This window comes from Bradysia coprophila, unplaced genomic scaffold, assembly GCF_014529535.1.
Source record: "Bradysia coprophila strain Holo2 unplaced genomic scaffold, BU_Bcop_v1 contig_379, whole genome shotgun sequence".
Classification (NCBI taxonomy): Eukaryota; Metazoa; Arthropoda; class Insecta; order Diptera; family Sciaridae; genus Bradysia; species Bradysia coprophila.
In genome coordinates, this window is record NW_023503638.1 from 28,231 (window position 1) to 40,089 (window position 11,859).

At 36.8% G+C, this 11,859-nt stretch overlaps 1 protein-coding gene and 1 pseudogene across 1 annotated transcript; one reads left to right on the forward strand and one right to left on the reverse strand.

The window, feature by feature from the left end:
- Positions 1–253: 253 nt before the first annotated feature.
- On the reverse strand, positions 254–1,728 carry LOC119082131 (PE-PGRS family protein PE_PGRS26-like). Its single transcript, XM_037191510.1, has 5 exons — positions 1,464–1,728; positions 1,192–1,286; positions 973–1,023; positions 741–908; positions 254–482 (listed from the first exon to the last, which is right to left on the reverse strand). The coding sequence occupies exons 1-5, from the start codon at positions 1,646–1,648 to the stop codon at positions 277–279; spliced, it is 705 nt and encodes a 234-aa protein (XP_037047405.1). The 5' UTR covers positions 1,649–1,728; the 3' UTR covers positions 254–276.
- A 4,791-nt stretch (positions 1,729–6,519) lies between these two features.
- Positions 6,520–8,258, forward strand: LOC119082132 (annotated as a pseudogene).
- Positions 8,259–11,859: the final 3,601 nt, after the last annotated feature.

The following is an 11,859-nucleotide window of genomic DNA, read 5'->3' on the forward strand; positions in this document are numbered from 1 at the left end:
ATTATAAAGAGGAATTGAATCAGGAATCAGGAATTGAATATAGAAAAAAAAAATTGAGATCTGAAATTCTTCGTTGGAACCACTTTGTCTTTAGTTGATATTTCATCGTCATGGTTAATTGTCGTGTCCAAAGAAAAAGCGATTGCTATTTTGTTAAGGAAATACTTTTCCTCAACATCACATTTTATTTTTCAATTTTAATCGATTGGGGTTTAATAGCCCCACTAGTTTAGATCATTTATGCAGACCAATAGATTTAGTTTACAATAAACAAATTTAAACTGCTTTGCCAGAATCGCAAGAACAAACATCTGAACCGGCTGGGGGTGCACAAGGTATTCCATTCTGTCCTGGAGCTCCAGCTTCACCTCCTGCTCCACCGGCTAAACCACCAACACCACCTGCTGCTCCAGCTTTTCCATTATAGCCTCCGTTTCCTCCGTTTCCACCGGCTCCACCTGCACCATGTTTGAAATCAGCACCTATATATGACGCAAAAGCCCAAAAAGAGAGGAAACAATTAAAGTCTGCGTCAAATGAATGGCATGTTTAAAAAAATTGAAATTGAGAAATTGTAGCTGATTAGCTGAAATTAATAACTTAACAGTATTGGCAAGAAGATTTTTTTACTAATCTTTGCAAAAAGATCAATCTATAAAGATCAGATTCGAAAAGTGTACTTTTTAACCTAAGACTTTTGTCTGTACTGTAAAGAAGAATTTCTATTTTGTCAAGCTTACCTGCTGCTGCACCTCCAGCACCACCATTTCCGCCACCTCCTGCGGCACCACCGGTTTGTCCTTGACCACAGCCTCCTGCGCCACCTGAACCACCATTTGCTCCATTTCCATTTGTACCTTTTCCTGCACCTCCATCTCCTCCAACACCTCCTAAACCACCAGCTCCAGCTAATAATTAAACGAATAATTTTAGTAAATACAGAGGTGAATAATTGCAAAAAAAATAATTTACCCATTGTTCCGGATGCTCCACCTGCACCACCTGCTCCGCCAGCCCCAGCAGCTTTAGGAAATCATAGGGATCATTAAAACGTTTATTCAATTCTAATATTTTTGTCTTTCCATTCTATTTCTTTTCTTGTGAATTGATTTTTTAAATCTCTAAACTAAACTCCGTGTTCAAACAATGGCTCAAGTAAAACATGATAAAAATAATGAAGTTAACACTTACGTTTAGAATCTGTAGCGTCACCACCTTTTCCACCGACTCCTCCAATGCCACCGGCAGCAGCTCCATCTCCATTGCCACCACGTCCACCAGGACATCTGAATCATAAAAATTGTATTTTATTAAATCAAATAAAAATAATCGCGCCGTTTCAAGAATGATCGTGCCGTTTCAAGAATGATCGCAATGAAAAGATAAGATTTGATCTTATTCTAAGAATTTTATCGGTTCGAAGTTCGAATTCTTCCCAAATTTTATTGTAGTTAATAATTTACCCTGGACATCCAGGTGCGCCAGCCTTTCCGACACCACCAACTCCTCCTGCAGCTGCACTACCCTTTGCTGCATCTTTACCGTCTACGAGACTGTTATCACAAGCTTCACATTCATCTGCTGCTGAGACATAGAATCCAGCAATAGACAATACTAGTAAATATGTTGTCAACTTTGAGGTGAACATGTTGCAATTTAAATTTCAAAATTTAGTAAAAAACTCTAGTAAACGTTAGGTAAAACAAAACCAAGTGATTTGAGTTAAAATGAAAATTGTAAGGCTTTTATAAGTAAAAATTTATAACTTTTAGCAACAACAACTTTAATCATGCGATAAAAAAAAGTTTATTAATTTTATTTTCTGTACATCTTAAAGGTGCATAAAGATTATTCCAGATACGAAGTGTGTTGATGATGCTCATTAATGGTATTGACTTTACGGAAAAAAAAAAGTTTCAATAACAAAACAACACATTCTCCGACTAAATTAAATTAAATTAATATTTATTTTAAGTATTTGACAAATTAATGTATATGGTAAAGGATTTCGGAATAACTTTATGGTGACTCATGTACATGGCACATGTACATGATAGGTTCCATGCCCATATGCCCAAATTGTTGAAGTTCTAAAAGTTAATATTTTTCTAAGAGTAACTCAATAGTAGATTACGTACCTGGTGGTAAATTTTTATTTTGACAAGTTTGAAGTTTGCGTAGAGTCCCGAAGGCGAGTGAAGTAATCAGACAGGTCAAGATAATAACAATTACGTTCTACATTTTACATGTTGAAGGAATGTAAATGCGTTTTTGCTACGTAAAAAATACGAAATCGAAAACTTTAACTTCCGAATAGTGAAATAAATATTATGCACCTATGTCCAAATGTTTATTTTGACGATTTGGTGATTGTGATCCCAAGCCGAAGGCGCATCTAGTGCCTAAAAAAACATTTATCACTCGGTTGTATAAATAACTGTTTCTGCCTACTCAATTTTTAAGTAATAGTTATTTATGACATCGAATGCAAAGTACTTCATTAGGCTCTAGAGGCCAAAGGTCAAGTGTACACATCGTCAGCCTAATAAAGTACTTTTCTCCGAGATTCATACAACGTTTTATGCAACAGAGGTATCTAAATTTCGCAATTTTCGATTATTATGATGCTGAGTCGCATAAATAACTATTTTTTAAAATTTCCATTATATTCGGACAAACAAGAAAATGTTGCAGAGCTCCCACTCATCCCAAAATCATTCAAAACTTCGACATTTCTTAAAATCGCTTCGTCTCGTTAGGACAAATTTGATGCGCAAATGAATAGTTTGCAATCGGGTATGGACCACAATAAGACAAAATTTAATTAAAAAATCCCTCTACAACGACCAACGATTCTGTGAAAATCATTTCAATGATCGAGTAATCAGCAATTCATAATACGCACAGCAAACTAATTTATTTGGAATATGTGTCTCTACAGCCGAGTGGTTTAGTTGATTGATTGATATACTTTTGGTGTTGGTGGGTCGCTGGAAATTCTCTTAGTCAGATTTGTATCATTCTTCATATCAAAACAGCCGTACAAAACAAATAGCAAGTATACTACAAAGTAAAACCAAAGCAACGCAACAGCACCACAAAAACTCACTTTGTAGTCCTGCGGCCAACATTACAAAATGTCGCTTTGTGTTACGTACCTGATTGCAAAGAAAAATTTATGCGATTAATAGTCGCTTTTTCATTCGAACATTTACAAAGCAATCGAAAAAGTGTTTTACTTTACTAGTGAGGTAATATGGCCTTTCCCTCACTAGTGAAGACCCTTTCCCTCGCTCGTAAAGTAAAACGCCATACATTACACGTAAAATAATTTTATATCTCGTATCACGATGAGTAAAAGTACCTTGGGCTGCCCTCGGATACTTTTACTCATCTGGATACGAGATATCAAATTACTTCACTGGTATAGTAACGTACTATTTCTGTATACGTGAGAGTGTATTGGTGAGCTATGACGTGAATCGGTCGGTAGAGAAAGTTAACGGTCGATAAGGAAAGTAACGGTTGGGAAGGAATGCACCAACACACTCTCACTATTACAGAAAAATACCTTTCAAAATACCCCAATACACACTCGATGTGTATTTTCGCTTGGGCTTCGCCCATCTTCATTTCTTTTAACATCTCGTTTTCTGAGTGGTTTTCTGAGTCTGTCATTTTCTAATAAGTAAATTTGTGTCCTACCATTGATCGAAAGATAGTAATACTGGTCATATGCTTGCCGTCTGTAACAGGTTAATTATCAATAAATCATTGAAATCAATTTCTTCATACACAAATGGCTTAGTTTCGCTACACAGATAAAAATATGGACAAACATCTAAATCTCATTGGGATTGACAGTACGCGACCGAATCTTTTTAGAATTAAAATTTAATTCTTCAGATATTACTTGATTTTATGTACACCGAAAAGAGCTAAGGGAGTCGAGGATACCTCCAAATAAATTTCTGAAAATCAAAAATTTGACTTTATTTTAGAAATTTATTTGGAGGTATTCCTCGACTCCCTTAGCACTTTCCGGCGTTCCTGCTCGAGCCCCTACGTGTTAATCTTTTAGGCCCTGACTTTTGACGCTGAAATGCAAATCTCAGTTTGATTCGATCAACCCTTCCTTCTTTTACTTCAATAATAATAAAAAACGATTTTTTTTTCGAATATGGTGAAGGAGCTATTTTTGGGAATCTGGAGTGAGAAATGTTTATATGAAAAGGTTTTTTTTTATTTACCTGACGAGATTTCAACTCGAAACCTCCTGTACTCTAATCGACTATCTTACCACTGCTATAATTTGTTCGTAATCCCAGCGTAGCTTAATTTGAACTAAAATGGGGATTAAAATGCAAATTGCGAGATGGCAAGATCTCACTACCTCACTACAGTCAGAGGCAGTGAAATTTCAACATACATTTTCTACAGCTGTTTTTCAATCAAAACTAGTTATACGTCTTTATACGGATCAACAGTATAAACAAGTATAAAAAGTTTTGAATGGAAGTGTCGATCAGCTGAACTGAAAAACAGCTGTAGCAAATTCATGCTGAATTTCACTACCTCTGACTGTATTTTGCTTTTCATTTTTATATTTTTCTGTAGTTTCTCACCATTCAGAAACTCTATAACCATTTAAATTCAGAAACGTCTGTTTTCCTATAGTAATGTGGAAAAAAAATGTGGATTAGTTGACAGCTAAAATTGGTTTTCTTTCCAAGTTCAATCTTGAAATTCTCTATATCTATACTATCGTTACTGGTAGTATCTTTACATAATTCATTGTTAATAATCTTTAAAAACTAACTTCAAATTTTTATGCTAAGCTAATAAAGCATCGGTAGTCCCATTGAAACATTTTAAGACCAAATTAATGTCAGTTTTAATTAATTTTTCTCACACAACCGTATCTTGCTCGTAAATCGCGTTCGAACTAAATTAACACAAAAGTGTGATTTTAAGTCAATTAAATTATTAACGGAAAATTATTAGCAACAGTATCATCGTCCCATTCACAATATTATTGTTTTGACCTATTTATAATCCCTGCAGGAATTACATTTCTTTTCAATTTTTAGAGAATATTTTAAATCTAATTCAGAAAGTAATCCCCACCAACGTAAAAATTGTAATCCCATATTTTTATCTGTGTAAGTGCGATCTCTTCTATGGTAAACTAAAGAAGTACAAGATTCATTAACAATCCATTAAACGACAAGTTTTGTCACTATATACGGTGATACCAATGCCATTTATTAAACGTTAAGTTGCGTAATAATGGAAACAAATTCCGAAAAAATGAAAATTTTTATTATTTTTTTAAATCACGAAACTTATATTTCAGATAACAGATAACCATCATTGCCAAGCAGTCGCTGATAAGTGTTTTATCATGAAATTGGATAAAATCGTAGCATGGTAAGCTAATTTTGACAGTCAAATGAGGAATCCACCGATTCACGGTCGGAATTTGATTTACTTCTTCTAGGTATCAGAAGAAAATCAGCACATACGACAAACAACAATGGGAAAAGACGGTAGAACAGCGTATATTAAGCGGATTCATTCATGTTCCGCTGAAAAATACAAAACTAAAAACTGAGCTGATAGATGTAGATCTAGTACGAGGTAAATACAATCAATCTTTCGACAGTCGACCTGGACAGAGAAAATATTTTCTAAACGCTTTTCTACAGGTTCATCATTTCCTAAAGCTAAGCCAAAACAGACTTTATTGACTGTGCTACGGTTAGCTGTGTTTACGATTATTTTTGTTACCTATCTATGCTCGGTGGTGGGTGGAGCAGACATCGCCGAAAATATTCATTTTTCTCCTTGCTTTGTATGTTCTCCAACTGTTCAATTGGGGCATATACAGCTACAACATTCATCGAACCGATTTTGAGGCAGAGGTAGTCGAAGGGTGTGTATGAATGTGATAGCTAATTCGTCAGAATCAATACAATGAGATATATAAAAGCAAGGTCGATATGATTAGACTCGTACGGGGTATGCGGAAAATACTCCGAAAATCTATTGGATCATCTGATGGATTTGCGATCTAATTTCAAACTTTTATTTTGATTGTGCTGATTGAATGTGTGACCTTTGTTTCAGCATATTGTATCTATAACAGATCTAATCATTCCAAATGCGTTGAGCTTACTGCTATCTATCATTCACTCACAAATTGTGGGCGACTGCCTGCACTAGAAGTACGAATAATAAGGGGAAACCATCGTTGCATCCAAGAAAGACGAAACGTGGTAGAGATAGACGACGGCGGAAGTTGACGAGGTAAATGCCGATTTATAAACGAAAATAATCAAATTTTCACCTCCAATGACCTCCAGGGTTCGTTCCAACTACGACGCGAAATCCAACATAAGCAATGATGTTGTGGACGTGTCCGTACCCTTTAGCACCGTTTTTGGGCTGAAACAAAACTTTAAATTAATCAACTTGAGCAACCAATCGTTGAACATAAATCCTAGTAATGAAAAGACTATGCAAATTGGATCTGATGAATTAGCTGTAAGCCGTAGCACCCACGAATTGGCAGCAACCGAATCGGTGGATGTTACACAAATGAAATGTGATACGAGTAATATTCAACGAATAAGTTCCACCGAATCTCCAACAGGACTGAGAAAGCGAAATGTTAACTGGAATGTGCCGATTCGAAGCCGTTCGTTAACAAACAAGCAAATGGTTGGAGAGAAATTCGGTCAGCCTCAAGTCAACAGTTATGATTTGAATGCATCGAAATTAGATGAAGGTAAAGAGGAACCGCAAGTTGTTCAACCGGATGAAGTTGGACAATTAGCTGGAATTGTGGATGAGACTATTCGAAGAGAACCGGCTGTGGATGACGACGGTTTTGAAAGTTTAAATGGGAAAAGTTCTAGTGGTGAAGACAATGCAGTAACATCGACGGTATTGTTAAGTGAAGTAACAGGAGAGTCATCAAGGAACATCTCTGATGTCTGCCCAGTAGCATCCGATACTTCTGTGGTGAGATAAATGCAATAGATTTCAATTGAAACCAATTTCGCAATAAATTGTTAATGTTTCAGCCCAGCCAAAGTCAATCAGTGAAGAAACTAAGCAGTGAAGTAGTTAATGACGACGCAAACATCCCATCCAGAAAACGAGTCCTAAACCTCTCCATTTGGACATACAAATGCCCGATAAATTACAAATTTCAAAAAGAATCGTACGGCCAGTGTCAATGATAGCACGGATACTGATGAAGAAGGCGACGATGACATCCTCTCTTCTCCAACGAATCCACAATTGACCGAGGCTACTACATCGGCAACCGAATGGCTCGGAATTACAACGAACAGTGAAGAGTGTTCGTACAGTTCGGAATACGATCATTCGGATTCGCAACTGGACCAATCGGAAAACGGCGGAGAATTGACTTTGCACCGGCGTACTACTGAATCCGGGCGGTACAGGTGACAGAAGTAATTGATTCGTTTAACAGTGACAGAGTTCGATTGTTTTGTTAATGAAACGAATACGTTCAATTAGTCAGCTGCACCATATGGCACCGCAAGGAAACGAAAAGGCCGAGATGTCGGTGCTGGATATTTCATCGGCCATCATAGACAATGTTGAAGCTATGCCAGAGACGTGCGATTACGTTTATATTGGTCTCACATTCAGTATTCTGTTATCGTTGGTTCCTGCGTTCTGTCGGCTTTGTGAGGTAAGATGGAAATCTGGTCTGTGAAAGACAGCTGCGTTTCACCGATCCATTCTAATTTCAGGCTGCGCTCACTTCGACAAACTCATCTGAAATAAATATCCTCGACATCCTGTGATTGTGTTCGAGAAGGCATCGTTTTCGTGCATTACCATCATGAAATTTGCATTTGGCGATCAAATTTGGGGAGAAATTGATTTTGATCATCGGTTTTGTGCTGCGATTCTGTCTGACTTTTCTGTACTTCTTTCTGCTAGCCGTGGCCGAGCGCACTTTCAAGCAGAGGTGCGTTTAAAATTGTTGACACGAAATTTCGATTTATTTTCACTCAGAAACTTCATTTAGATTCTTGTATGCGAAGCTGTTCTCACATCTGACGTCTAGCCGGCGAGCGAAGAAATCGGAAGTGCCGCACTTTCGTTTGAACAAAGTTCGAAACATTAAAATTTGGCTCAGCGTACGATCTTATTTGAAGGTTAGTCGCGACAATCACTCTGTGATCGACATAAGAACCATTTTTTTGTTAAATTAATTTCCAGAGACGCGCGACCACAACGATCTGTCGATGTCATTGTTTCAGCCGATTCATTTTGGCTCTTCTGTTTCTTGGATTTTTAAGCGCCGAATGGCTTAACGATTCCGTTCAGTTGCACTCGCAATACAACTTGGAGGCACTGATTTGGTCGTGTGCTCTGGGTTGTTTTCTGATGCGATTTATGACACTGGGAACGAAAATCAATCGAAAATATCGCAGCATTTCTGTCCTAATTACAGAGCAAATCAATTTGTATCTTCAGGTGAGTGTTTTTACACCGCTGGGAGTTGAGGAGCCACACTTCAATGTGTTATTATACCGTTACAGATTGAACAGAAGCCGCACAAGAAAGATGAATTGATGGTGTCGAACAGTGTACTGAAATTGGCCCCGATTTGTTGAAGGTTCGTTGTCCGTTAGAATGTTTATTTTAAAGTGGACGACTAATTATCCTCTCTCTCATTCTATCCTCAAAAACATAGGAACTCGAATCACCGTTCAAATATCCGGACTCAATGCCAATCCATACCTGTATACAACGGTCAAAGTTGTATCCTGTCCGCGTTATCCGGTGTTCTCAGTGAAAATGTTAGGTTTTAAACTGAAATTACACAAAATTCAGATAAAATAGAATTACGCAACTCGGTCGGCTATGAATTTATCGCATGTGACGAGATTTATTGGAATTTTGAAATAAATTGGACTGTGGAACACTGAGACCGCATCGAGTTGTCGATTCATTTTTTTTTAAATATTGTCAGTTGATTCGATGATTGGAACATAAACTTTATTCTGGTCGGTAGGTTTCGGCTTCGTCTGCTCAAGATGCTATGTGTCAGTTTGATTTGGTGTGACGAAATTTTGCTTTACTTGCATTCTTAAAGTCCAGTTAAAGTGTCTAGAGTCATTGTGGTCTTATGACACGTTCGCCTTTTACATCTCCTTCAACTATTTTGTTTCATTTCATTTGAATATACCAGAATGATCAGAATGTAAAGTGGCTACAGACGCCATATTTGCATTGACGACTGTAACGAATTTTAAGGGCATCGGTGCGATAAGTCTCCTAGGGTTGCTCCTCTTATTTCTGGCCTCGGTTACTACTAGGTTTTTCCGATGCTAATTACTGTGTTAGAAGATAACACTGGAACTTGTTAGGAGAAATGAGAACAATAAAGTGTCTTTCGTCTAGTCACAGGAGCCCTGGCTCCCCGAGGTCCATGATAACTTGGTATTTTTAGCCCAGCCTAACTTTGCTTTGTGGAGCCAAATATAGTATCACAAGGACACCAGTACTAGTAAGAGACACCAAAAATAGAGGACCAAAGTTATCTGTTAGCACAGTGACTAGCATCGGAAAACGCTGCAAGTTACCGAGCCTAGAAATATATGTAGAAAGCTTTCGTGAGACCAAAAACTTCGGATATTTTAAACTGTCGAAGCCAACAACTACCTAATCTCGTCAACCTTTCGCAGACATATCGATGAGGATAGTTATCGAGTCTGTAACTTCAGTTGATCTAACAACAAATTTTAAGGTTCCGTAGTCCAATTTACACAACAAAAATCATCCAAATAAAATTCTCTGAAAATGTCCAGTAGTTGTTCCGACAGCTGTGAGGGTAATATAAAATTTAAGTAACAAGTACCTTAGTAAATGTACCTAGTACCGATTTAACGTAAAACGAAACACATAAACAAACATCCTGTAAATCTATATATATATTCTTCTACACGTTTCCAAAGTAAAATTCTTAGTCCATTTGTACCGCCGCGCCGCAATAATCAATTTTTAGAATAAAATTTCATTCATTTCGGTAGATCTTGTTTTCGGTAATTTATTTTTCTTCCTTTCTTAGACTTGTTTTTATGTAAGAACGGTTCAGTTTTGCACAATTTTTGCGACTTCCGTTTTCGTCGTTTTATTGTTATTTAAAAGTATTTTCTTAACTTAAACACAAACTCACGAAACTCAAGTGAATAAATGAATTTTCCATCGTTTATATATTAGGACAGATTCGTTTAATCATAACAAAAATACGTATTAGACGCCCATCAGGCACAGTGGCAAAGTGCTAATATATATAATTGATAATGTAGAACCCGTCACTAAAAGTTTTAGTCTAAAACCTTTTCGAATCGGCAGAAAATTTAGCTAATTTGTAATTTGACTGGATTAGTGTTACTGTAGTATTTGATTGTGGTTAATGTAATATATTGAGTTCAATTCGCTTTACGTTTTATTGAATCAAACAACAAATAAATGAATAAAAACGATTAAAATGATCAGAAATGGATTTTGTATTTAGAAGTTGTTTTATGACCTGTGGTGGTCTTAAAGAACGAGTGGTTTCTTCGTGATCGCCTGCTCCACAGCCACAGCAAAGCACCTTTGGCCACAGCCGTAGCGCCACATCCAAAAACAGCTGCGTCAGATGATGGATACGTGAAGAGAGAGTTGTCCACTACATGTGAGATTTTCACCTTTGTTGTGTCAGTGACGAAAGGCACGAAAAAATGGTCGTCGTACACTTTACACGCTGCATGCATCGAAAACCGTACTTTTCGAGCACTACCTGTGACACCTTTAGCATGTAAAATCCATTACATAACTCAGGATGTAAAAATGAAAAGTCTCACTTTAGTCTCGGCTTCGTCTCGGATCAACAAAATTCAAGCGATAGCTCTACTTTCTATTTTCATCAACTTTGCTTTTGACTTTTTTGGGATGTACCAGAACTAACGTTAAATCTTGGTTATGCCTTTAATACCATCAAGGTTACAACTGATACTCAAAGCACCTACCTAGAGTAGGAGAATATTGTCTATGTCAAATAAAGCAGAAGTTTTTACTCTGATCCAACGAACTTCAGTTATATGACACACTGTCAAGTTTCAGTACCCTATTTAATCGTATAATCGCATATACATAGTGTGTACACTGTCGTGGTATACTCCTTCATCTTTGTTTCTGTTACAATTTGCTCTTTAACAGATCCCTTCTCTTAAAATTTTACAAGGCATGTGATGCTGCTTTATGTAAGATACTTTATAGATTTATATTTCTGCATTTCAAGGCTATTTTATAGCCCTCTAAATCCTACAGTTAAAGGCAAACTGCCACTAACGGCTATTCATCTGTTATCGATAACAACGACAACAATAATGACAAGCTCTGTGTGATATGGTCCTTTATGTATAGTAAAATGCATGTTAAAAATATTGAAGTACAAGATTTGAAATCAACCGATTAAAAATATTTTGATTGATGGAAGTAATAGATTCGATAATATGATCACTGGTCATATACTTGCAGTTTCATTTAAAAATTCAAGGTTTTCCAAAGTTTTCTCTAGAATTTCACTCAACTTAGTAATGCACCACATTCAACACTGTTAGTTTATTGTGTGGAACTCTCTGCACATTTCTCTTCTCTCCCGACTCTAAATATATATTCTCACAAACGTTCTTAATATTGTAAACAGAGAGACTTTCAACGTTCAATCGTTTCAAGAGAATTCACAACACTCAAATCAAACGTCCAAACATGCTCGATACAAAAAAAATTCACTCTTTGCCGACGATACACACTCCAAAA

Coding starts and splice junctions, on each gene's coding strand:
- LOC119082131 (XM_037191510.1), bottom strand. CDS start 1,648: ATGTTCACCTCAAAGTTGACAACATATTTACTAGTATTGTCTATTGCT. Junction 1,287..1,463: donor GGCGCACCTGGATGTCCAGG/GTAAATTATTAA, acceptor TTTATGATTCAG/ATGTCCTGGTGGACGTGGTG. Junction 1,024..1,191: donor TGACGCTACAGATTCTAAAC/GTAAGTGTTAAC, acceptor GATTTCCTAAAG/CTGCTGGGGCTGGCGGAGCA.